This window comes from Dendropsophus ebraccatus, chromosome 6 (assembly GCF_027789765.1).
Source record: "Dendropsophus ebraccatus isolate aDenEbr1 chromosome 6, aDenEbr1.pat, whole genome shotgun sequence".
Taxonomy (NCBI): domain Eukaryota; kingdom Metazoa; phylum Chordata; class Amphibia; order Anura; family Hylidae; genus Dendropsophus; species Dendropsophus ebraccatus.
The window spans coordinates 16,319,073-16,346,891 of record NC_091459.1 but is presented as its reverse complement, the minus strand read 5'-3'; the positions used below and the strand labels follow the sequence as shown (position 1 = coordinate 16,346,891).

Below are 27,819 nucleotides of genomic sequence, written 5' to 3'. Positions count from 1 at the left end.
CAGCTGTTGCAAAACTACAACTCCCATCATGCCTGGACAGTAGGTGCTTTAGCTTTGGCTGTCCAGGCATGATGGGAGTTGTAGTTTTGCAACAGCTGGAGAGCCAAGGTTCCCTGGCCCTGAACTGATGGGAAGATGCCAGTAGAGTGGGGAGAAGCGCCTCCATGGCTCTTCTCCCTGATGATAAGGGACCTGGGCCTATATGCTGCTGCTGGCTGCTAACCTATAATACATATTACATGTTATAAGCTGTCATTGAGACACTGTTGTGGCCTGTTATGAGAAGCAGCAGACATCACTAGTGAGTGGCACCTGTATTGCTAGTAACTAACACTAACATATCCCACAGTGATGTACAGACGTCCAGGGAATTAGAGGGCCTCTGTAATGTCTGTATCCATAAGCCATGACTAGCTCTCCCCATCTGTCCCTCCTCCCTCAGCCAGCCCTCCCCGTCACACCAGTCTCCGAGACGTCACTTTACTCTGGCGCTGTGAGAACTACATTTCCCGTCATCCCCGCTCTTCCGGGTCACGTGATCTCTTTTTGACGCCTGCGCTGTGCTTGCCGGCCAACATGGCGACCTTCGTGGAGATCCTGAGGAGCGAGTTCCCGCAGCTGGATGCCGAGCTCTTCCAATACGTGACGGGTAAGAGGGGCGGGAGCGGCCGGGGAGCTCGGGGGAGCTCGGGGGAGCTCGGGGGAGCGGAGGCGGCGTGACTGGGCTGGAGGTGCCGGGTGTCACACACAGCAATGGCTGGGGATGGTAGTGGCCACACATGCTCATGCCAGGTTGGCACTGGGCTGGGATACACTGTATCCGGGCACTGTGACGTCACAGGATCGTGCTATATAGTGAGAGAGAAGGCTGAGCTGTCACTCACACATGTATAGTGATCATCAGACTTTAAAAGGGATTGTTCACCAAAATTTTTTCTTTCAAATGAACTGAGATTTGTAATTTACTGCTATTAAAAAAATCTCCAGTCTCCCAGTACTTACCAGCTGCTGTATGTCCTGCAGGAGGTGGTGTATTCTCTCCAGTCTGACACAGTGCTCTCTGCTGCCACCTCTGTCCATGTCAGGAACTGTGCAGAGCAGCAGCAAATCCCCATAGAAAACCTCTCCTGCATACACCACTTCCTGCAGGACATACAGCAGCAGATAAGTACTGGAAGACTTGAGATTTTTTTACTAGAAGTAAATTACAAATCTCTGGCACTTTCTGCCACCAGTTGATTTGAAAGATTTTTTTTTTTGTGAACCATCCCTTTTAAAATGATTTTGGAGCCTATGATGATGACGGGACGTGTGAATGCCCCCTTAGGGTCTATTCCACGGAGCGATAATCGGCCGAATCAGCTCGATTCAGCCAATTATCGCTCTGTCTAATAAATACAACAATCAGTGATGACAACGATCATCGGCTGATTGTTGATATAGGTTCTAACCTACAATTGTCGGGCGCCGACCGTGCATCGCTACTGCCGACGGCTGACGATTTACATATCCATGGTCCAGGGCTCCTCTTCCTCTGTGCTTCTCCCCGGGTCCCCCGCACTCCAGCTTCAGAGCGGCCTGTCTGAGCTGACAGGCCGCTCAGCCAATCACTGGCCGGGACCGCTGTGGCCAGTGATTGGCTGAGTGGCCTGTCAGCTGAGACAGGCCGCTCTGAAGCTGGAGCGCACGGGACATGGGGAGAAGCACAGAGGAAGAGGAGCCCTGCAGCCTGGATAGGTAATGTATACAGTTTAAACAAGGGTAACGATATCCATACAGCCCTTGTTAAGCGATAATCGGCCGTGTAATAGGCCCAGTAAACGAGCACCGATCTAGCAGATCAGCGCTCGTTTACAGTTATCGGGCCCTCATCAGCCCGTGTAATAACACCCTTAGTCTATAACCTTTATTTCTGTATAGAAATCCATGGTCTTGTATGGGCTGTAACTGATGGAGAAGTCTATCTATGACTAGTGATAAATAGACCGCCACACGATGAACGTTTTCCCATTAGTTGAAACAATTATTGTTTAAATCCAAATGATATAATGTTTTTTCGAACCATAATCGTCCCGTGTAATAGGGTACTTAGATCATCCACGTGGCCCATTGTAGAGATAGGCGGTCTGCTGCCGACGCTTCCATTACACGGAGCGACGGGCAGCAGAACGTCACTGTCGTTATTGTTGTGATTGAACATTGTGCATGTCAGCTTATTATTTCTTTTTATCAGGATCTATTACACCAATCGATTTATGCCTGGAAAGGTCAGTAATCGGCCAAGTTTGGCCAATAATCTTTGGTGTAATAGGGCCACAGCACTTACCTTCTCAGATACTTCTCAGATACTTCTGGGTAATTGTGTAGTAAATGAAGCCAATGTTAATTCTATAATTTAAAGTGTCGCTGTCGTTATAACTTTCAAAATCTAAATCAACAGTAGATGGGATATAAAGCAAGTTTGTAATATACATTTATTATTTTTTTTTGTTATCCTGCTGTAAAACAAAGCTGTACTTACCAGAAATCCAGGTCAGTCTCGTGAAGGCAGCTATATAACAGCTATACTTACTGTATCCAGTTCCAGTCTCCTGAAGGCAGCTATATAACAGCTATACTTACTGTATGCAGGTCCAGTCTCCTGAAGGCTGCTATATAACAGCTATACTTACTGTATCCAGGTCCAGTCTCCTGAAGGCTGCTATATAACAGCTGTACTTACTGTATCCAGGTCCAGTCTCCTGAAGGCTGCTATAGAACAGCTATAATTACTGTATCCAGGTCCAGTCTCCTGAAGGCAGCTATATAACAGCTATACTTACTGTATCCAGGTCCAGTCTTCTGAATACAGCTATACAACAGCTATACTTACTGTATCCAGGTCCAGTCTCCTGAAGGCTGCTATATAACAGCTATACTTACTGTATGCAGGTCCAGTCTCCTGAAGGCAGCTATATAAAACTATACTTACCGTACCCAGGTCCAGTCTCCTGAAGGCTGCTATATAACAGCTATACTTACTGTATCCAGGTCCAGTCTCCTGAAGGCTGCTGTATAAGAGCTATGCTTACTGTATCCAGGTCCAGTCTCCTGAAGGCAGCTATATAACAGCTATACTTACTGTATCCAGGTCCAGTCTCCTGAAGGCAGCTTTATAACAGCTATACTTACTGTATCCAGGTCCAGTCTCCTGAAGGCAGCTATATAACAGCTATACTTACTGTATCCAGGTCCAGTCTCCTGAAGGCTGCTATAGAACAGCTATACTTACTATATCCAGGTCCAGTCTCCTGAAGGCTGCTATATAACAGCTATACTTACTGTATCCAGGTCCAGTCTCCTGAAGGCAGCTATATAACAGCTATACTTACTGTATCCAGGTCCAGGCTCCTGAAGGCAGATTTTGTGCTGGTTGAAAAAAACAGACTAAACACAGAAATTCCGTCCAGTACAGAGAGTCATAACTTAATGTGTCCCATCAATCACATGGCTGCCTTCTCTCTCTGAGCGCCCAGATTACCTGGGATACACAGGACTTCCTGTTTTCTGACTGTTTCCTGTTTTTGAGAAAGAAAAAAAAAAAAAAAAAAGTCAGAAAACAGGAAGTGCCGTGTTTTTCATGATAACTAAAATACAAAAAATGAATGTAAATTGCAAACTTGCTTTATATCACATCTACTGTTGATTTAGATGTTAAAAGTTCTAACGACAGCGACGTTTTAAAGGTACCATTTCTAATATAACCCATTGTTTGATCCTCCTAGACGTCCTGGACAGCGGTCAGTCTGACTTTGAGTCGGAGAATGACTTGTTTGAGGCAGTCGGTGAGCTTTTGCAGGATGTGTCCGGAGATACCAAAGATGATGACGACATCCGCGACATCTGTCAGAGAATGTACAGGACTATGCGCATGTGAGTATGTCCGTCCAGCAAATGGAATATACCCTATAGTATATGCAGACCCTATCACTGTACTGGTGGTACTGGTAATTGCCCTGGCTGCTTAGTTGACAACCGCTGAGTGTGTGTGTATGTATGTATGTATATGTATGTATATATATATATATATATATATATATATATATATATATATATATATATATACACACACACACACACACAAATATAAAAAATTATATATATTAATATATATATTATATAATATTTTTTTTTCATAAAGTCCTATTCACAACTATGTAACAATTGAACTTTCTTCCGGTTAAAGGGGTACTCCAGTGAAAATCTTTTTCTTTTTAAGTCAACTGGTTTCAGAAAGTTATATAGATTTTGAATTTATTTCTATTTAAAAATCTCAAGTCTTCCAGTACTTATCAGCTGTTGTATGTCCTGCAGGAAGTGTTGTATTCTTTCTAGTCTGACACAGTGCTCTCTGCTGCCACCTCTGTCCATGTCAGGAACTGTCCAGAGCAGCAGTAAATTCCCACAGAGAACCTCTCCTGCTCTTCAGACTGGAAAGAAAACGCCACTTCCTGCAGGACATACAGCAGCTGATATGTGTGGGAAGACTTGAGATTTTTAAAATAGAAGTAAATTACAAATCTATATAGCTTTGTGAAAACAGTTGATTTGAAAGAAAAATATTTGTGTTGGAGTGCCCCTTTAAGGCTAGTACAAGATTCTTGTTAATATCAGAAGATTCAGATAGTTAGATTACCGTATTCACAATAGAAGAAGGCGGCGCTCTAGAGGGTTTCCTCTGTTCTCTTGCACTTTTTTTAAATAAGAGTTTTTCATTCCTTCTAGGGAGAATCATCAGGTCCCATCACAACAGGTTCTCCTGGACGCTCCCATCCAGCTCTCTCAGATCACAGAATATGGTAAGACTATAAGAGCCGCATACTAACACATCCATAGTAATGCTGAATATTTTAAAGTTATTCTCTTATAGTAAAGCTTTAAAGGGGAAGTCTGGGCAAGCTTACTTTTAAATGGAGCTCAGCTGCCGGTAGTCTGACATCACGGCACGGCTACGTTCCAGTGCCGTCAGCTGCAGAGGGCATCTCTTTCTTCAGGCTGTGCCGTTTTCCTCTCCAGAGACTCTTGCGAGTACGGCACGTCAGACTGAGCACCGGCTGAGCTCTGTTCAAAGTAAACTTTTCTGGAGTACCCCTTTAATAGGACATTGTATTTTGCTTAGTGTTTGAATATGGGCAAAGGACTTTGTGAATTGTGTATTAAAGGGGTACACCGGGCTGGGATTATTTTTATTGTACAGGTGGGGAAGGGGTGGTTATAGAGGCCACCGGTCACTTACCTCCCCGGTTCCCGCGCTGTGTCCCATATCGCGCCGCCCCGTTCTCCCGCGGACCCTGCTACGACCGCTGAATGGCTGAGCTGCCTTGAGACGTCACGTCTCAAGCCACAGCTCAGACCAGGAAGCTGCAGCCGGACGGGAGAACTAGGTAAAGCGATCCGGGAGTCGGCGCTGGAAATGGGGAGGTAAGTGACCGGAGGCCTCTATATCCAACCCCTCTCCGGCCGTACAATAAAAATAACCCCAGCCTGGAGTACCCCTTTAAACTTATGATGCTGTTAGATAGGTAGTGGAGTGTGGAGACATATGGTACTTTTTTTTTTTTTTTTTTTTTAAAAAAGGTTTTATTTATAAATTTTTTCGTAACCAACAATTACTGCATAGTTAGAGAAGAAAAAACAAAACAAAACAACAAAGAACTATTAACACATGACCAGCCTTCACGGCATCGAGTTCCGCACAGCAAAGTTAGGGAGCAAGCCCCCACGTGCACCATGTAACAGCATGTAGAGTCTCGAATTCAGGGGTTACGAAATATGAACTGAATATCCAGGGCTGAGCCCCTGACTAAGGTAAACACTCTCAAGATGGGAGAAAGCCCACTCCATATAGACCCAATGCCAAAGGCTAAAGACATATGGTACCTTGATGAACAGCTAGCTTCCAGCACTAAACCTTGCTTCCAAATCTTGTTCCAGCACTGTGCATACAGAGTCTGCTGGTGTGAGATTTGGATGCAGGCTTTGGCTCCGAGCGAGGAGGGGCCACAGCCCTCAGCATTTCATGTTCTATATCATACATGGCTTCATGTTATTGTTTTACTTTTGTGCCTTTCAGATGTTGACCCTCAGGTCCTGAGCGTGTTACTGATGAAAAAGGATCAGTCTTCAGTAAGATACATTTTATCTTTCCACATACATGTTGTTTTTTATCTATCCATTAGGGTTAAAGGGGTATTCCACTCAAACATAACTTTTACTATGTTGCTGCCTATGGTGAGACTAACAATTCCTTCCATGCTTGTTATTATCTATTTCTTCTCCTTCCCCCCCCAGTTCTGAGCTGCTGCTTTCTGCTGAAAACACAAAAATCTGTGTGTGAGCTTTTCTCTCTGTCTCCCCCCTCCCTTCTGAGACGGCTGATGTAAACAAGTCCTTGGCAGGCTTTATCTGCAACATTGTAACTTCTTTGTAATGCTGGGAGAATTAATCAGTGAGTTCATTAGCAACTTGACCTCAGAATAATCCCAGAAGGGAGGAGGGGGAGACAGAGAGAAAAGCTCACACACAGATTTTTGTGTCTTCACCATAAAGCAGCAGCTGAGAACTTGGGGAAGGAGACTGAATAGATAATAACAAGTATGGAAGGAACTGTTAGTCTCACCATTGGCAGCAAAAGTTATGTTTGAGTGGAATACCCCTTTAGGAACACATACACTTAATACTTTTGTCGGCCGTATCTGTCAGGGGTATAAGGTGTGTGGGGCTCTCCTGACCAATCACAGACAGATGAGGTCAGTGGAGATAGAGGTTGGGCCTGATGGAAAATCACTTCTCGCCCCCCCCCCCCCTTGTTCTTGGAGAGAGAAACTGCAGCCAGAGCACTTTGGCTGCAGCTTAACCCTCTCCTCCCCGCAGAGAACACAGGATCGATCGGCTGTACCGAACGTTCCTGTGTATGGGGAGGACATGTGCTGGTTGAGAGAGATAATAGCACGCCATCTTATGGAGGAGAGAGCTGTGCGGCGGACAGGAGGAGGGCGAAGCTTCATAATACATTATATAACTGAGGTGAACTGAAAGCCCTGTATATTAGTAAGCTACATATTAACAGTCCGAGGTAACAGCTAAAAAGTGGTCAACCCCTTTAAGAGTGCTCCATTCAACGTCCCATATGAGGGCACATTGAATCATAGCGTGATGTGCGGGCGATGGCGGATAAACAGCTGCTGATCCTGCACACTCCATACCATGGGAGATATAGGCTGGATTTGGCAAGATAATCTCTCCATCTAATAGGCCTTAGGGTACTGTTACATAAAGCTATTATTGGCCGTGTTCTGGCCGATAATCTTTTCGGATAATGGCTCAACGAATAATAATATGGAATAAGGCGGCCTTGTTTTTCTAACACTGGATAACTCCTTTAATAGTGGCTACGACTGACCTGGCACGTCTGTGCTTCACATTGTTGGACCTAGCAGTGGAAAATGTATGATAAGACTAAACTTCCCATTGCAAAATAAGATGATAGCGAGGAGGCCGGCTTCAGAGAAGGAGCTTTTGTTTATGTGACGAAAAAAAGTCAGTAATACTTTAGTGCTGGGGGAGGGAACCTTGGCTCTCCAGCTGTTGCAAAACTACAACTCCCATCATGCTTGGACAGCCAAAGCTAAAGCTTTGGCTGTCCAAGCATGATGGGAGTTGTAGTTTTGCAACAGCTGGAGGGCCAAGGTTCTCCATCCCTGCTTTGGTGTAAAGGCTAGTCTTAATTCTGCTCACAGGAGGCAGTTATAGAGGTTTGCCATTATTGGATTTGCACTTTATAGACTTTCAAAATTCTAAAGAAAAAGAAACAACAACTTGTTTTAAAATTAAAAACAAATGGAGCAAATTGCAGGTGTGTGCATTCTGTATCAGCCTTCAGGATGGCAGTGATGTGTATCATCTGTGTCCAACATGAAAGCCTTCCTTAGAAGTACATGTGACTGCGTTCTGTTTGATCTCGGTTGATCTTCATGTGGTGTTCTGCTGCTCCTGATCAAGGTTCTGGCTTTTCCTAGTGATCTGCTATTAAGGCATAATAAAGCACTGGAGCGCACAGGATTTATGTAGAGGCAGTCCGCCTCTACATAAATCTCCGTAGCGCCGGAGATGCGGGGGCATTTTTAAGTCCGGCGTAAAAAACATCGGACTTAATAAATGTCCCCCTAAGGGTCCATTTACACAGATTATCTGAAAGATTATCTGCCAAAGATTTGAAGCCAAAGCCAGGAACAGACTATAAACAGGGAACAGGTCATAAAGGAAAGCCTGAGATTTTTCCTCTTTTCCAATCCATTCCTGGCTTTGGCTTTAAATCTTTGGCAGATAATCTGTAAAATAATCTATTTTTATTATATATGATGATGATAATAAAAAAAAAAAGAAAAAAAAAATAATATATATATATATATATATTATATATATATATATATATATATATATATATATATATATATATATATATATATATATATATATATATATATATATATATATATAGCCTGTGTATGTTTGTGTCTGTTTTTTCCCCCCAATAACACAATTGTTTTATCTCAGACTGTTGATGCCAGGAAGCTGGAGAAAGCAGAAGCCAAATTAAAAGCCAAACAAGAGAAGCGGTCTGAGCGGGAGACTCAGAAAGGCGGCGGGAATATGTAAGTGTAAAGACATCTCGCCTATAAGGATTTCCTCCATACGCAGCTGGGCTTTTCTTACTGTTGAAAGGATATAATAAAAATTGGGACTTGATATATAAGTCACTTTGTTTTACTTTCTATTAATGCGTGTAGTGTAATGGAAGAAGCTTCGGCAAGTCAGGCGGCCAGCAAGAAGGAAAACCGAATAGAATCCAGCGGCAAGAACAAATCCTACGACATCAGGATTGAAAACTTTGATGTGTCATTTGGAGAGAGGTGAGTATACAAAATGTATAACTCTCATTCTCCTCCTCCTTGTGTAGTGATCCTACCTGCCTAGTCACCATTCCATGTCATAAGGTACTGTGCTGTGGGTTCACATTATGATAGCTCCTATAGGGAGGGTGCTGGAGAAGGGTCTGGCCCACAATATCCTAGAAGGGAGGCACTCCTCACTCCTCACACGTACAGGATCCGCAGCAGATATCAATGTAACTGAATGACTGAACACCGCATCAAATCTGCTGCTTATCCCCTATGTGTGAACACACCCTCAAAATGCAATTAAGGCTAATTTTTTTTTAAAAAAGAATGGAAAAACAGGTGCATTTGTGTGCATCCATTTTGATCCGTTTTTTTCCATTGACTTCCATTTTTAAAATGGTTGACCACATTAAAGGACCCAGATAAGGTTTCCCATACCTGTCAGCACTGAAGCTTTTGTTTTTCACTGCATCACTATATGGATGCTCAAATCAAGCAATCACGCTTATATCTTTCATGAGTCTGATGAAGGTCGCTACAATTTTTTTATAAGCCTGATTTAACCGCTTCCCGTCAGTAACGTGTGTATATATACATTCCTACTGCACATACCACATGCAGTAGGAATGTATATATACGTTCCTGTCTTCAGGGGCTTCCGATGTGTCCGAGCTGCGTCTCATTAACCCTTTAAACGCCGCAATCTTTAGCGATTGTGGCGTTTAAAGAACTCAGTGACAGAACAAGCATCTGTCACTGAGTGATCGGGACCGCGGGGGTCCCGATTGCTTGTGCCGACAGGCGGGGGTAAGTCACTTACCTCCGTCCTGTCGGATCGGCGATCTATGTATAGTGTCTGCTCTTAGGCAGGCTCTATACATAGATTGCCGATAACACTGATCTATGCTATGCTATGGCATAGCATATGGCTTTCGAAAAAGCGATCAAAAACTGCTACACCAATATGATATCAATAAAAACTAGAGATCATGGCGCAAAAAATGATACCCCAAAGCGCTATGGCTCTTTAAAGGCAGGGAGGAACATTGTATTAATCTGACCCGGACTCTTGTGCATCAAAGGGTTCTGTCTTGAAGGGGTTAACCACACAATAAACACCTTAAAGGGATAGTTCAGCAAAACATGTTGCTCAACTGGTGCCAGAGATTTGTAGTTTACTTCTTTTAAAAAAAACAACTCGTCTTTCAGTACTCCAGTATCAGCTGCTGTATGTCCTGCAGGAAGTGATGTATTCTTTCCAGTCTGGAGAGTGGGAGAGGTTTTCTATGGGAATTTGCTGCTGCTCTGGACAGTTCCTGACATGGACAGAGGTGGCAGCAGAGAGCACTGTGTCAGCCTGGAAAGAATACACCACTTCCTGCAGGACATACAACAGCTGGAAGACTGCAGATTTTTAAATAGAAGTAAATTAGGACTCTGTATAACTTAGTGGCACCAATTGATTTGAAAGATTTTTTTTTTTTTTAAAGGTTTTTTTTTTAATTGCATTTTGAGTGCGGAGTACCTTCATTTTATATTTGGTAAGGGAATAAGGGAAAAATCTGGCTGCTTGTGATCACAGGTTCATATTTGCTGAAGAAGTGTAAAATGTATACTGTACTAATTTCAATTTGCATTCTCTGATTTTATAATGTGCATTGCATGGTATGAGATTATGTATTGTATAGTTATATATTCCCCCAACTTCTCATCACAGGGTCCTATTGACAGGTGCCGAGTTGCATTTGGCATCAGGACGACGATACGGTTTAGTAGGCAGAAACGGTCTCGGTAAGACAACGTTACTAAAGATGCTTGCAAGTCGGAGTCTCCGCGTCCCCTCACACATTAGCATCCTACATGTGGAGCAAGAAGTGGCAGGAGACGACACCCCGGCCCTGCAGAGTGTCCTGGAGTGTGATACGTTACGTGAGAGTCTACTGAAAGAGGAGCGAGAGCTCAATGCTCGAATCAGTGCCGGAAAGTAAGTCAATGGAAAAAAGATTTGTGATGGCTGTGTGTATATATGTATACATCCCTTGCTAGCCCTTTTTTTTTTTTTTTTTTGCAGAAATTAGACTTGCCTGCAAACAAGAAAAAAAAAACAAAAAACTTTTTCTCAGCAGTACCGTTCTCGTCTTAGAAACACTTTGCTCACCACTCTTCCATGTATGATGCCCAAATAATTTAAAGAGACTCTGCCAGTAGGTTTATGGTGTCCTTTCTCAGGGTAGCATAAACTAGTGACAGAGAAGCTGAACAGAATGATGTATCACTTACATTGTTCTGTGCAGCTGATCCAGAGATCTCCTCCTGAATAACATGGACAATAAGTAGTCCTCTCCATTATGTGCATGAGCCCAGTAGTCCTGGATATTCATGAGAGGCAGAAAACTCCGCCCACCAGCTGCTGATTGGCGGTTATCTATCCATGCTGTGTATACACAGTCAACTGTCAATCAGCAGCTGGAGGGCGGGGGGGGGTGTGTGGCAAGAATCCTATTCTCCTGCATATCGGGAGAACGGCTGAACAGAATGATGTAAGTAATACACCGATCTGTTCAGCATTTCTGTCACTAGTTTATGCTGCACTCATTTAAGGTGGAATACACTTAGTGACAGATTCTCTTTAAATAAGGTTTGCTTCAATCCCTGCATTTGGTGTCTGAATGCTTCTAATATTTCCTTCATGTTTATTACAGAGGAGATGGGTCAGAGAGCGTCCGCCTATCTGAGATTTATGCAAAGCTGGAAGAAATAGAGGCAGATAAAGCGCCAGCTAGGTAAACTCCATGTAGCTTCAATATATTTCTCAAAGACTTTTTTTTTTTCCTATGTAATAATTTCCTGTTCTCTCCTCCTCAGAGCGTCTGTGATCCTTGCAGGATTGGGATTCAAACATAATATGCAACAGCAGATGACCAAGTGAGTGTATAATGGAGGCAGAATAGCTTCAAGGTGACATTTAAGGGATATTCTGGCCTCAGGAACGTTTTATTTCAAGTGTCAATGTCATCATCGAAAGCTTATGACATGTCAAAAGTTTTGATCGGTCCGGGCCTGCGTGTTCAGACCTGTACCAATTGTAAGAATGCGCCGGGAGAAGACCCGGAGCTCCAGCACAGTCCTGTCTCGGCTCTGGCTCATAATGTAAGTCTATGGAATCCATCTGATTATGCTGACACGCTTCTCCTGATCGGTACGGGTGTGAAGACTCAGACACGGATCGATCAAAACTTTTGCCATGTCTCTGTGACATGTCAAAAGTTTTCTATGATGGCACTGACACTTTAAATGCATTCTCCCCAAGATATATAACCTACTCATATAATGTTATCACTAATAGTACTGGCTTCAGCGTGACAGGAAGCTGTGTAGCCCTTTAATAATTTCCATTATTGTCTTCAAAGAGATTAGGTGACTGAGACAATACAACACATCATCCTCTGCTGTCTTGGGAGGTGTGGCTGGATCTTGTGTCTAGGCTTTAACCCCGCCCCCTGACTGATGTCACCACCTTTGATCAGACCCTACAGCTTACATCACCATCTCCCTGTCATACACACAAAAATATCTTTCTTGCTTGGGACATTTACAAAAAGTATGAGATGTCTTTTAGCGTGTGCCTTGTGCTAAATGATGCCACAGAAAGGAGAGCAGATGAGGAATGAACACAGCAGGTGCTGCAGCCTCGCTGCCTATGTAATATTTTCATTCCTCCTGGTCATTATGTAACTAGTAGTGATAACTCAATGTGGGGGGGGGTATGTTTTTGTAAAACCAATTTTATTATTTCTATACTTTAACCATTTTTCTTTTGTCAGGGAATTCTCTGGTGGATGGCGCATGAGGTTGGCATTAGCGCGGGCTCTTTTTGCCAGGTAGGGTATTTCTTATTTATTCATTTAAGCAAAGGTTGTACCTCTCTACTTTATTTGTATTATTTGTATCCCCTTCCTGCACTACTTTTTAGCTCAGTGACAGTAAGGACTCTGTGTGAGTGTTGTATTTAGTAACTGCACTATACTAATACAAGGGAGCTCTCAACCAAATCACATATGGGGGTGCAGCCCAGTGTCCAATAAAGCAACTTACATCAAAGGGGAAAAGCTAGACGCTGCAGCGCACCAACCACCATATATTAAAAAAAACCTCAAGGCAATCTTTATTCTCACCACTTCACATGCAACAACGCCCAAAGATAATCTCAGACCGGCTGCGCTCCAATCCTTCCAGCTGGGTGAACAAACACTTCACCGCCACAACAAGAATCCATAAAAAAAAAGCCAAATTAGGAGATGGATCCTTATCCGGTACAATGATTTGCACTGGTAAACTGGTGAATTACCTATTACTCACACAAAGGAGGGGAGTTGGCTTCATCCCCCCCCTCCCCCAGTAATCTGGTTTGCATAGTCAGAGAAGCTTCAGGTCCCGGCTGCACCTGTATCCACACTCCTGCCTCTCACCATTGCGCTCTGAGGGCGGCAGTGCTCCTAATGGTGCACAGGAATGAGGATTACACTGCTAACAGCACCAAGGAGGAATGTAAGACATATCATCTTCCTTGGCATCTCCTGTGCAATAGGGGGCTATCAGCAGGTTAGATTTGTCTAACCTGCTGATAGTTCCCCTTTAAATGATTATTTCAGTTCCCTATCACAATACAATGACCGATCCTGCCGATGGTGCTGTGTGCAGGAACGTGCCTTGTGACTGCAGCCGGTAATTATTGTAGGGCAATTACTACTTTTTCTTTTCTTTTTCAAATGTTTCATGTTTGAAATAAAAATAAAATATTCACCCTTGAAGGCTCTGTCCACACGGAGTAAAACTGGTGGAATTCTCCACTGCGGAATCCCTTCAGCCTCCGTGTCATAATGAGAGTCTCTGCGCTGAGGAATGGATATGTTCATTCTTCAGCACGGAGAGAGGAGGCGCACGAGCCTCCCATAGAGTGTCATTATTACACAGAGGGCGACGGAGAATTCCGCCAATTTTACTCTGTGTGAACGGAGCCTTAAGGCCCTTTTCCACCAACAGATCTGACGACAGATTATCTGCCAAAGATTTGAAGCCAAACCCAGGAACAGACTATAAACAGAGAACAGGTCATAAAGGAAAGACTGGATTTCTCCTCTTTTCAAATCCACTCCTGGGTTTGGCTTCAAATCTTTGGCAGATAATCTGTCGTCAGATCTGTTGGTGGAATAGGGCCTTTAGAGTGTGTAATTGCACACTCCATGAAGTTTTGCTGTCTACAGCTTCTCTGCAATATTCTCTATGCATCGCAGACCCCCTCTTTTGTGGATTGTCATACAGCACCCACTTATAAAGTCCTCCTGCAGCTGAGCAGTGCATGATAAGGAATATAAAGTCCTCCACTAAAAATAAGGAATATAGTTCCTTGTTTCCTTGGTGACTTCTAATATTCTGATACAATAGGGGTATTAGGCTGGGTTCACACTGTATTTTTGCAATCTGTTTTATGCAAAGAAAAATTCCATTTGTGTGCATCTATTTGATACTTTTTTTTTTAATGATTTCCATTATGAAAAAAATGGGATCAAAACACATCCCTTTTTTTTATTTTTTTAAGCGTACGCAATAAACACGTTTTTGTGTATGCTAAATAACGGATGTGTTTTTGGACAGTTTTTTTTTTTTTAATATATAATATATAATGGAAGTCAATGGAAAAACAGATGCACGCAAAAATATTTTGTTTTTTGCATAAAACCAATTGCAAAACCACTGTGTGAACCCTGCCTTAAAGCATATCCCCTTTTAAAATTGAGCATCACTGGTAAATTGTAAGCACTGAGAATGTGTAATAAAATCTGCATGACAATAAAAGGTTTTGATTACCAATCCCTTATATAACTTATTTTTTTCCCCCTCTGTCTAGGCCTGACCTCCTTTTGCTTGATGGTAAGCTGCAAGATTGATTTTATTATATATATATATATATATATATATATATATATATATATATATATATATATATAAAAAAATTTATTTATTTATTTTACTTTTTTTATTGACTTCTCTTATCCTTATTTTTTTACAGAACCCACCAACATGTTAGACGTGAGAGCCATCCTGTGGCTGGAAAACTACTTGCAGGTTTGCTTGCATAGTCATCTTTTTACCCCTTCTCTTTAGCTATGGAGAGCATATATAAGAGACATGGCCGTGTATGTTTTGCAGACCTGGCCGTCCACGATCCTGGTTGTCTCCCATGACCGTAACTTCCTGAACGCTGTGGCAACCGACATTCTGCACCTGCACAGCCAGCGCTTGGAGGCTTACCGGGGCAACTTTGAAAGCTTTTTGAAAACCAAGGAAGAGCGGCTGAAGAATCAGCAGAGGGAATACGAGGCCCAACATCAGTATCGGGAACATATACAGGTGATGAAACCAATCCTGTAGAAATCTGTGAAGAAAAGGCTTAAGCTTTATATTTAGAACGTTTATATTGCTTGTGGGGCACATTGACACTGTACGTCTACAACTTTATAGGTGTTTATTGATCGATTTCGATATAACGCCAATCGGGCTTCTCAAGTGCAGAGTAAGCTTAAACTTCTGGAGAAATTGTAAGTTTTTCCCTTTTTTGAGGGGTTGGGGGAGGGGTCCAATGAAAGGCCTCAATTACTAATTCTGCCTCTTTGTAATCTCTCTTGTAGGCCAGAACTAAAACCCGTAGAAAAGGAGTCTGAGGTGATATTGAGGTGAGCATCCGTCTATTATTTTTTTTTTTTTCCCTCGGGAAAGGCCATCAATGTCTGATAAGCAGGGGGTGCCAACACCAAGGATCTCAACCGATCAAATGTTTAGCAAAGCTGTAGATCTGGCTTATACCCAATGAATGGTATAGGGGTAGTGACAGGTGATGGCAGTGCAGCTCCCATGCACTCCAATGGGAGTTGAGCTGCAGTAACTGGGCACTGCCACTGCACAGTGAATAGAATGAATAGAGCAATCTGCTTCTGACCCCACTTTGTGTATATGCTGGAGCTGCAGCTCTGCCTAACAGTTGACCAACATGGGTGCACGGTGTCAGCAACCTCACTGAACAGACAGTGATTGTCTATCCTGAGGATAGGCCAAAAATGTCCTGCAAAATACTTTTAAAGGAGATTTCTGGACTTTTTTATTTGTTTGTTTTTTTTAACCCTTTCACCATCATGGGTCATTGATGCCTTAATGCCAAGGACGTTTTGGGACTTCAGCTTATGGTGCCGACCACAGTATCTATAGGGTTGACTGGAGTGCGGCTCTGGTGCTGACAGTTGCGGCGGGTCTGTCGCTGACAGCCGGTACGTGCCGCGGATGATACAGGTGCAGCTTCTGTGCCTGTATCATCCTGCATTGTAAATTAACGTCACTGCAGCCTCAGGTGTAGGCTGCAGCAATGTTAATTTACAGTGCAGCGGCGGGAGGGGGTTGAAGGAGCCGGGGAGGAGGTGACTGAACATAACAACATGCACCACTGTCCTCGGCGCCGGTTCCTGGTTTCCCGGCCTGGTCTGAGCGGGGAACCAGGGCGTGACGTGCACCCCGCTACAGCTGCTCACTGGCAGAGTGGACCTGACACGTCATGACCTGGTTCCCCGCTCATACCAGGTCAGGGGACTAGTAACCGGAGTGGAGGACAAAGGTCACCAGTGCTGGAGCCGGGAAGGTAGGTGCATGTAATTTCCAAGCCTGGACTTCTCCTTTAAATTGGCCTGCTAACTGCTGGCAATTCCCTCCCTCAATAAGCTGTTAGATATAAGAATTTCTCCTTTTTTCCTATTGCTGACAGGTTTCCTGATGGCTTTGAAAAATTTTCCCCACCAATATTACAATTGGATGAAGTTGATTTCTGGTATTCTACCAATCAGCCGATCTTCAAGAATCTTTCTGTTTCTGCAGATCTGGAGTCTCGTATCTGTGTGGTAAGCGGCCGTTATTGTATCTCACTCTTTTGTAGAATTCAATAAACAGAATAGCCTAGGTTTACTAAAATTACTTAAAGGGATTGTCCTGGCAGCAGAAGACAGCTGAATATTCATATGAATATGCAGAGGTATATATGAATGATAAAATATATATGCAGTAGTAAGATACAATGAGGTGATCCTAGATTCATACAGAGATGAAATCATATACTGGATCAAACCCATGTATATACAATCTTACATATGGAACACGTGTGTGTGTGTGTGGGGGGGGGGGGGTGGAGATAATAGCATAAAAGAGCATAACTTAAAAGATTCACAGCACTTTAGGAGTTAGGAAGTGGTGATGAAGACAAGTACAAAGCACTATAGGTATAAGTTAGTATCGGGGGAGAAAGGCGGCTGGGTTTGCTACTGCTTTAGACCATTCTTGACATGGACAGAGGTGGCAGCAGAGAACACTGTGCCAGACTGGAGAGAATACACCATGTCCTGCAGGACATACAGCAGCTGATAAGTATGGGAAAACTACTGGAGATTTTTTTTTTAAGCAAGTTAATTACAATTTTTTTAAGCTTTGCCCTTTTGTCAAAGCCACACCTCTTCTTTTTTTATGAGGTTGCGGTCCTCTTGCCAAACATGGCGGAAAACTATCTAATACTGCCCATTGGGTTTCCAGAAATTTCAGATGCTAAGATGCATCAATTGACAGGTGGCTAATCCCTCTTCTCATATTCACATCAATGTAGAAAAGATGATGGTTTCTGTGAAATCCTTTAGAGAAGCACTTTGTACATTCTAATAAGCTGAGGTTGTGGTAGCTCTATGGATGATAAGATGGCTTCTGTAACCTAGCTGGTGTTTGGACACCGCTACAAGAGTAAGAAGGAACACACAAGCATACCTGAATGCCTAGGTAGAAAGGAATATATATGAATTAATAGGCTGTTCAGTGCTGTTAAGTTAGTACTTTTTTTTTTTTTTTTTTTTTTTTAGTTTGGGTCTTAGTTTGTGCTTTCATCTTACAGGTGGGGGAGAATGGAGCAGGAAAATCTACAATGTTGAAATTGTTACTTGGAGAATTGTCTCCGGTCAATGGGATTCGACATGCACACAGGTTGGTTTAATGTAACACAGGCAGTAGTCGTGTATAGTAGTGGTGGTGGCAGAAACAGAGTATTAGAAGTGGCTGCAACCGACCATTTCTTTTTTTTTTATATATATACATATATGACCCTGTCTGCTTTTCTCAACAACCAGGAATCTTAAGATTGGTTACTTCAGTCAGCATCACGTGGATCAACTGGATCTAAATGTCAACTCAGTGGAGCTACTAGCAAAACGGTTTCCAGGTAAGCCATCAATTCATCTTTAGCAGCTATATGATTTGAGATATCTTAATGTGTCACTGTCATTACAAAAAACTTTACACGTGTTAAAGAGACTTGTGAAAAGTTTTGATCGGTTTGGGTCTGAGTGTTAAGACTTGTACCGATCGGGTGGGGAGAAGGTGCAGCCTGTCCACTCTTCTCGTCTCTAGAAAAAAAAGAGTCTGACTTATAATGGAGCTCTATGGAACTAACTCAGAGCGGAGGTCGGACGTGCTGCAGCGCCGTCTTCCCCCCCACCCGATCGGTATAGGACTGGTCAAAACTTTTGGCATGTCAATTCTTTGGGCAGATGGCTGATTGACAGTTGACACTGAGGAATCAGCTAGGAAAGTCTTCCGCCCAGAATCACCTTTGGCCAAATTCTGTGAGGAATCTGCAAGAACACTCTTGGCATGGAAATGTGGGAGGAGACACGGACAAATGATTCATTTTTTACAATTCCACATGGAATTTCCACAAGCATTCTGGGCGGAATCTGGGCCAAAACTTTTCTGAGCGGAAAAACACTGCTCAATTCATTTCTATGTAATTCTGCCAGCGGAATTCCGCCAAAAGAATTGACATGACAATTCTTCTGCCAGAAAGCAGATCCGGCGTGGAGCGCAAATTCCATTGAACTCCATTCATGAAGAAATTCTATTTTCAGCACTGGAATTCAGCGCTGATTCCTCAGTGTGAGTTGAGATGAAAATACTCCTGATACATTTTTTTTCCCCCCTATCATTCACAGGTAAAGCAGAGGAGGAATATCGCCACCAGCTGGGCAGCTATGGGATCTCTGGTGAACTTGCAGTACGGCCTGTAGTTAGTTTGTCGGGAGGTCAGAAGAGTCGTGTTGCTTTTGCACAAATGACAATGCTTTGGTAAGATAGTGTGTCTTATTCTGTAATCACTTCTCTTTCATATGGTGGCCGTCAGCACAGGGGTTTGTTTTCCTTGGTGATTGTCCGATCCGGATGCGCTGAAAGTGCCCATGCAGGTGCCCAGCTCTGTGCGGCCTATCTATCCCCATACACACACACCTTCCCTTGTTACTGCTCACCCTTTTTCTTATGTCTTTTGTAGGCATCATCTCTCGTCAGAGCGGTGCATGTTAGCTGTCTTACCCCACAAGCTCTGAGGCTGGCGGGAGAAGATATCTTCCATGCCATTGCACCCATTTACCAAGAGACTGCACTTACGGGAGAGTTCTCTACACAAGGAAGAGGGTGGGCAGCTACAAGGGTCAGAAAAGGGGGTTTTGGGGAGTGATACTGAGTGGGCTTCTCCAGCCTGGGGAATACCTTCCTGGACACTTCAGTTTATTTGCATTAGAATTAAAACAGCTGGAGCAGACGGCTATGCCATGAATCTTTGTTTGGTGACCTATCTGGTGACCCTATTACACAGAGCAATGAGCAGCGCAGTCAGGGCGATTATCACTCTGTGTTATGGTGCGTTTACACAGAGAGATTTATCTGACAGATTTTTGAAGCCAAAGCCAGGAATGGATTTGAAAAGAGGAGAAATCTCAATGTTTCCTTTATGACCTATTCTCTGCTTAGTCTGTTCCTGGCTTTGGCTTCAAAAGTCTGTCAGATAAATCTCTCTGTGTAAACGCACCCTAATAGAGAAAACAATCATTGGCTGATCATGTCTTTTGGTCCGACACCAAAATCATCGGCCGCCGACCGTACATAGCTACATGTGATAGTGATGCACGGCTGACGGCTAATGTTTGAGTAAACAATTATACATTACCTCTCCACGCTCCCGGTCTCCCCCTGCCCTCTTTCGCTCCCTGCACCGCAGCTGTGGCTTCAAATCTGTCTCCGAGCCAACAGGCTGCACAGCCAATCACTGGCCATGACGCTCCCGGCCAGTGATTGGCTGACCCGGCTGGTTAGCTCAGACACCTCTCTGAAGCCGCAGCACTAGGAAGTAAGCAGGGACCAGGAGAAGACCAGGAGCGTGGAGAGGTTAAGCCAAGGGCTGCACGGACATCACTAATATGTATATACACACATACACAGCCGCCCTTGCTAAATGATCATTTACGTTATATCTAATAGGACCATTACTTTAGGAGGCAAATCCATGCTGACCGGTCCTCTTTAAATGATCTGTATCTTTTTTTCTACCTTTTTAGCCCCAACTTTTACATTCTGGATGAGCCGACCAATCACCTCGATATGGAGACAATTGAAGCTTTAGGAAGAGCACTGAACAAATTCCGGGTAACTACCCTCTCGCTCTTTTCTTCATCTTCTGCCTATATCATTCTTATTTTCTTTTCCTAAAGTAAATGCGTAAAAAAAAGTGTTACCACCTGACAGGTCATAGAAGCTAGTATATAACATTTTATTAACATGTTTGAAGTCTGTTAAAGTCCTGTTTGTGCCATAATAGGCTGAATCCTCAGTCCAGGTGAAAGTGGTGGGTCTGGTTGACTTGTCACTAGTGTGTATTAAAGAGGTAGTTCACCAAAAATAGTTTTCTTTCAAATCAACTGATGCCAGAAAGAGACTTCTATTAAAAAAATCAAGTCTTCCAGTACTTATCAGCTGCTGTATGTCCTGCAAGAAGGGGTGTATTCTCTCCAGTCTGGAGAGCAGGAGAGGTTTTCTATGGGTTTTAGCACTGCTCTGGACAGTTCCTGACATGGACAGAGGTGGCAGCAGAGAGCACTGTGTCAGACTGGAAAAAATACACCACTTCCTGCAGGACATACAGCTGCTAATAAGTACTAGAAAACTTGAGATTTTTTTAATAGAAGTATTTTTTAATAGAATTACAAATATCTGGCACCATTTGATATGAAAGAAAAAAAAAATGGTGAACTACCTCTCTTAGGGTGCGTTCACATGTACAGGATCTGATGGCCATCAGATCTGCTGCAGATCCTGTACGTGTGAACGTACCCTAAGGCTTTTATTCATACAGTTCAGGATTCGTGCAGTTGCTAGTTGGGGTTTGGGTAAGAAAATTTTCTGCATCTATGTCTAACCTATACTGTTAATCCATGTGTCATTGACATGCACATATATATATATATATATATATATATATATATATATATATATATATATATATATATATATATATATATATATATATATATATATATTATATATATATTATATAATATATTATGATTTCTATTTTTTTTATCCAAGGGAGGAATAATCTTGGTTTCCCACGATGAGCGATTCATCCGCCTTGTTTGTCAGGAGCTCTGGGTCTGTGAGAACGGTGGAGTGACTCGCATCGAGGGCGGCTTTGACGAATACCGGGATCTCTTGCAGGAGCAGTTCCGCAAGGAGGGCTACTTATAGTTTGGACTCTACAAGAGTTTGTCACTGCTCTTGTGCGTCTCCATAGCTTCGCTGGTGTCCTGTACATTATGATAATCTCACATCGGAGAGCAAGGATGCCCTGATGTTCCAAGAAGTCAGACGTTCTGCAAAGATGGGCTCTAGGACCCTGCGGCTTATGAGACTGATGTTCTAGCTGAGGAAAGATATTTATTACTCCAACAGTACAGACTGAGCAGAGATAGCTGGGTTTCTTGTCAGATGATGATTTGCTGCACATTACCATTTGATTTACTGTATTAACCCTTCCTTATCCCCCCCCCCATTGCCTTATTGCTGACCAAGTCATACATGAAATGAAATTTACTATTATTTATTTTAAGTGTATATGAAAGATACAATTGTAAAGCTGCACACAGTCAATGATTCTTTTTGCAGAGACATTTATATATTTTAACTATATCATGTCTTGGTTCTGCACTCATCCCCATAATGCATCAATCATGAATTGATAAATGGTGTAATATGTGATGTCTATGACTTTGTTAAAGGGGTAATTCACCAATTTTTTTTTGTCTTTCAGATCAACTGGTCCATGTAACTGCCAGAGTTTTGTAATTTATTTCTATAGAAAAAAATGTTTCCCAGTACCTATCAGCTGCTGTATGTCCTGTAAGTGTATTCTCTCTAGTCTGACACAGTGCTCTCTGCTGCCACCTCTGTCCATTTCAGGAACTGTCCAAAGCAGGAGAGGTTTTCTATGGGGATTTGCTATTGCTCTGAACAGTTCCTGACATGAACAGAGGTGGCAGCAGAGAGCACGGTGTCAGACTAGAGAGAATACAGGACATATAGCAGCTGATAAGTGGTGGTTTCTCTCTGGTCTGACACAGTGCTCTCTGCTGCCACCTCTGTCCATGTCAGGACCTGTCCAGCCGCAAATCCCCATAGAAAACCTCTCCTGCTCAGGACAGTTCCTGACATGGACAGAGGTGGCAGCAGAGAGCACTGTGTCAGACTGGAGAGAATACACCACTTCCTGCAGGACATACAGCAGCGGATAAGTACTAGAAGACAGGAGATTTCTTAATAGAAGTAAATTACAAATCTCTGGCACTTGCTGGGACCAGTTGATCGGAAAGAAAAAATTTTGGGGGGGTGAACAACCCCTTTAAATTTTGATGGTTTTCTAATCACACATAATGTTGAAGCTAAGACATCAGCCAAGGGACACTCCCCATTGAGATTGTTCCTCGACCAACTCCTCTGAAGTGTCCAATAATCGTACAAATGACCCCGTCCTCTGTGTGACAGATCGAGCTCACACGGGTTTTTATTCTCCTTTGCGCCTGTATTAGCCCTGTTTTTATCCAGGAGACCATGACACAGTTAAAGGGCAGTTCTTGTCCAGTCGTAGTGTGTGCAGTCATCATCCTGCTCAGTGTAAACCACTATCTCTTGCTTCCTGTTAAGTTATTAGAGGTGCCAAGAGATGGCGACGTGAAGCTAACCAAATGTAAATAAAGAGCAAAATCCTCCTACTTCTCCTCTTATTATTTAAAATGACGGCCTTTCCATAGTAAGAGTCCAAAAAGTCAATGAATTGCATTTATTTTACACTACTACTATGAACAGTTGTTAAAGGGGTACGGCTAAAACTTATTTGTTTCGCTATATACCCTTTCCCCTAGTTATATAACACCCCCTTGTGGCCTTTAAGGGAAGTGCAGTACTGATTCTGCCTGTTTCACTCGTTCTGGCCCCCAGAAGTGGTGCATAAATTATGTTTCGTCACGACCATCTCACCCGCCATATTGGTTGTGACTTTCTTCATTTCTCTCCTCCTCAGGGCATTCCCGGCGCTGCCCTGCATCTGCCTCCTGGGTTGTGGCTGTCCCTCAGCCACCTCACCGCTCAGCCCACCCCCTGTGACGTAAACCCTCTTCTTTGGAACTACAGCTCCTGAGATTGTACCCATTAAGCAGGGCTGGCTCCAGGTTTTTGTGGGCACTTGGGCAACAGAGCCACAACGAGTCCCTCATCCATCCACTATGGACAAATCACTTGAGACACCACTAACATAAACACAAACTTACTGACACACACTAAGGCTGGGTTCAAACTACGTTTTTGCAACCCGTTTTTTTCATCCGGTGTGTGCATCCATTTTTCCATTGAATTACATTATAAAAAAAAAAAAAAAAAAAAAAAGATCAAAACGGATCAGTTTTTTTTACAGACACAAAAATGAAGTCGACTACGTTTTTGTGTACGTTAAAAAAACAGATCCATTTTGATCCGATTTTTTTATAATGAATTCCATGGAAAAACAGATCAACACGGATACACACGCATCCGTTTTTTGCTAAAAACGGGTGAAAAAAAACGTAGTTTGAACCCAGCCTTACTGACATATGCACTACTGACTCACACACATTACACACACACACACACACAGCACTTACTGCTCAGTCTTCTCCCTCTTCCTCTGTTAGGCTGCTCTCCACACTGTAGTATTGAGGACCTGGACATCCACTGGAGTGTATACATCACCTTCTCCATGCTCAGGCTTGCTTCGTGGGTTCCCAGCACGTCCCGCTCGGCCAATCAGTGCGCTGATTGGCTGAGCGGGTCGTGAAGACGCCGGGAGCCCTGAAGCAAGCCGGAGCGGGGAGCAGGTGAAGTATAAGCTCTGACAGTCGGGGGGTTAATGGGGCGGGCTGTTGATATACTCGCAGCGGGATGTCCATCCCACTGCGAGTTTGTCTGCCCATACAGGGTACAGGGCAGGGATCCGCAGCGAGAAATCTGGTGCGGATCCGTTACATGTGACGGCACCCCTAAGTTAAAATGGAAGAAGGGACAGATGATTCAGTAGTCATAGGGGATGTGGGGGAAAAGCACTATGCGGGAGATTTATCAAACATGATGTAAAATTAAACTGGCTCAGTTGCCCCTAGCAACCAATCAGATTCCTCCTTTCATTTTCTGTGAGGAATGAAAGGTGGAATCTGATTGGTTGCTAGGGGCAACTGAACCAGTTTCACTTTACACCACATTTGATAAATCTCCCCCTATGTCTACCGCCGAAGAAGCTCCAGGTGGCTTTCACCACATCTAAACAATATAGGACATAGACACTTTAAATAACAAATAAAACCCAAATTATGCAGTTTGAGGTTTGTACAGAGTGAAAAAGGAACTTTGTGCCCAATAACTTCCTCTCCACCATGAAGGGAGTGAAAACTATAGTGGTGTGGCGGTGTATTAGCGAGGTGTGAGTGTGGCAGTGAACAACTTTGTGAGTAGGTCCTAGGGTTTCCTCAATGGCAGCCCTGGGTCCTTCTAATTCTTATTACATGACTCATGCAGGGTGCGATCCATTTCCTGGTCTCATGGACATTGGAACTGGTCTTCCCTGGCTCCTCCGGACTCACCCTACCAGGACTATGATAGTTCTCTGGTAGAGATGAGCGAACCGGGTTTGGGTTCGAGTCCAGCTGAACCCGAATGATCGGTATTTGATTAGCTGGGGCCGCTGAAGTTGGATAAAGCCCTAAGGCTATGTGGAAAACATGGATACAGTCATTGGCTGTATCCATGTTTTCCAGACAACCTTAGAGCTTTATCCAAGTTCAGCAGCCACCACTAATCAAATACCGATCATTCGGGTTCAGCTGGACTCTAACGCAGTTCGCTCATCTCTATTCTCTGGCCATGTGTTGATATTGACTTCCTGATTTAGTGGTTTTCGAGGATCCAGGAATGGTTGTGTCCTTGATGTTTTAATGTTGGTATCTGAGTTTGTGTGTGTTCACACCCAAAACAAAATGTAAAAATTAAACCTTTAAAAAAAAGGGCACTGAGAGAGCTTCCCACGGGGCTGTGCAGTTACACTTGAGAGTAATATTTGCCCACAATGCCTTGCTTGGAGCCTCCTGACTGTCCCTTGTTGGAGATGGGTGAAACTGGAAGTGAATACTGGCAGCAGCATTTATTTTTATCTCAGAAAGTCCCTGTAACTGTGTACAGGAAATCCTCCAGAAACTTTATACATGTGTTAGATCAGCCAGCAATCCGTGGCTCCCATACATATTACACTGTCATCACAAATTTCATTCTATAAAAAGAAGGTGCACACCATCAACGAGAATGTATGCTTACCCCCCAAAAGAAGATGAAAGGCTTCATTTTAGTAACGTATTTTAATATTACATGATTTCACTTAAAACTGTAAATCATAATTTTCCACTTATTTAGGCTGCGTTCACACGTAACGGTTTCTCACTGCGGATCCCTGCCCTGTGGCAGCACGCCCCGTTAACCCCCCCCTGGCGGCCGGAGCGTATACTTCACCTGATTGGCTGAGCGGGACATGAAGACATGGGGAGCCCCAAAGCAAGCCGGAGCGTGGACCAGGTGAAGTATAGGCTACGGCGGCCGGGGGCTTAACGGGCTTAACCCAATCCTGTGGATAGGGGAAAAGTTAACTTTCCTCGAATCAAGTTCAGATATCAACTTACACAGAGTGAATAATACTACGGAATATAAAACATCTCTATTACAGCAACTGAAAAAGCCAACGTCCAGCACCCTAGCATGGTTATGAGATAAAGCTCCTGTAGGTCATGACCTTAGGCAGTAGTACCGACACAGCTGGTCTTGCGTCTTTTCTCTATTCCTCTGGGCCATACACAGCTTTGTTCTGCGCAGGTTCTCTGTCGGTGCCCCCACCTTTCACATTAGGCAGCACCGCCTCCACATAGAATCTTTCCAGCTTTGGTTCCGTTTCTTTCCAAAATTCTACGTCAAATTTCACAGGAACAACTGCAGTCTCTTTGTTAGTATGGACGACAAAGTCTGCCTCGCCTATACCAGTGACGGCCATCTGGCACTGTACCTGGGTATAGTAGGCATGCTGTGTCTTCAGAATATAGAAATCTCCATCCAAGGTTAAGCAGAAGTTACGGTCTTTGCAGGCTTCATGTACCGTGCGCTCTCTGTGCTTATACGGACACTTCACCTCTACAATGTTTAAGGTCTGCCCTGTGTGCACGTCCTTCACCAGCCCATCGGGACTTGCTGCCAACCAGTTTTTGGTCGGGTGAATGAATAAACCACATGGTTCCACCCGCACTTTTCTTCCTTTATTGCGTGATGCCAGCCTCTCATAGACAGCCACAGCCTTTTCCTCATTTCTTATACCCCAGTTCATGGCAGCAGTCTGTACGCTGGGTGCTGTACCCAGTATGGCTTTCAGATAGGACTGTGGAATATCATTGGTCTTTCGATTGGCAAATTTACTGTGAGCTACTTGATGCGCTAAAGAAGCAGTGATGCGGTTCTGACGCCAGTGATACCACTCCTGATTGTCTCTCTGCCCGAGGGTCTGCCGTTCGATTTTATCGACATCTTCTTTAGATAATTGTGCAGGTGTCCTTCCGTTCTGCCTTTTCGGGCTTTTGGGTTCCTTTAATGTTGGTGAATACTTCTTGTCCGTGGCGGCCGTTCTTGTAACATCTGAGGAGCCTTCTGCGCTTCTTGTTGTTGGATGAACACCTTGTCTGCTGACTCTCTCAGGTGGCTCACTGGCGCTGCGGGGCCCTTGGGGTTTTTCCGGCCCTTTACTCCCGTGAGGTGTTCTGGCTGATGCGCTACTTTCAGGCCTGTCTATAGCCGGCGAAGCGCTTCCTCTTGGCGCAGCCTTTTGTGGATGTTTTCCTTCAGGTGGCGGCATTGTAAATTTTAAAGAAGTTTAAAAACCTAAGGGAAAAAAATTAATCACGTTGATTGTTAAAATTGTGACAAGTGAATAAGGCCTAAAGTGTGGGCTTAGAAAATCCTATGCATGATCCTTCAGATGGTTCCATATTTTATGTAGAACAATTCTGACCATATATTGAGACTGAAAGGAGGAACTTTGAGGGAAACGTTAAAGAGGTACTCCAGCGAAAAAAACTTTTTCTTTCAAATCAACTGGTTTCAGAAAGTTATATCGATTTGTAATATACTTCTATTTAAAAAATCTCAAGTCTTTCATTACTTAACAACTGCTGTTTGTCCTGCAGGAAGTGGTGCATTCTTTCCAGTCTGACACAGTGCTCTCTGCTGCCGCCTCTGTCCATGTCAGGAACTGTGCAGAGCAGGAGAGGTTTTCTATGGGGATTTGCTGCTGCTCTGGACAGTTCCTGACATGGACAGAGGTGGCAGCAGAGAGTACTGTGTCATGCTGGAAAGAATACACCACTTC

The 27,819-nt window shown here is 43.5% G+C and overlaps 1 protein-coding gene across 1 annotated transcript; it reads left to right on the top strand.

The window, feature by feature from the left end:
• The first annotated feature begins 541 nt into the window (after positions 1-541).
• On the top strand, positions 542-23,110 carry ABCF3 (ATP binding cassette subfamily F member 3). The gene is made up of 21 exons (XM_069974557.1): positions 542-649; positions 3,765-3,912; positions 4,765-4,838; positions 6,113-6,165; positions 8,596-8,693; positions 8,829-8,951; positions 10,657-10,923; positions 11,642-11,722; positions 11,805-11,864; positions 12,764-12,820; positions 14,848-14,870; positions 15,010-15,065; positions 15,150-15,350; positions 15,462-15,538; positions 15,629-15,673; positions 16,750-16,882; positions 17,914-18,002; positions 18,146-18,237; positions 19,007-19,139; positions 20,405-20,492; positions 21,432-23,110. Exons 1-21 carry the CDS (start codon positions 577-579, stop codon positions 21,588-21,590), a joined length of 2,130 nt encoding a protein of 709 aa, XP_069830658.1. The 5' UTR covers positions 542-576; the 3' UTR covers positions 21,591-23,110.
• The last annotated feature ends 4,709 nt before the right edge of the window (positions 23,111-27,819 follow it).

Excerpts from the sequence above, each read along its gene's own strand:
- ABCF3 (XM_069974557.1), top strand. The coding sequence starts at position 577 with ATGGCGACCTTCGTGGAGATCCTGAGGAGCGAGTTCCCGCAGCTGGAT. Across the intron at positions 14,871-15,009 it reads TGACCTCCTTTTGCTTGATG|AACCCACCAACATGTTAGAC; the intron begins GTAAGCTGCAAG and ends ATTTTTTTACAG. Across the intron at positions 18,003-18,145 it reads GGGATTCGACATGCACACAG|GAATCTTAAGATTGGTTACT; the intron begins GTTGGTTTAATG and ends CTCAACAACCAG.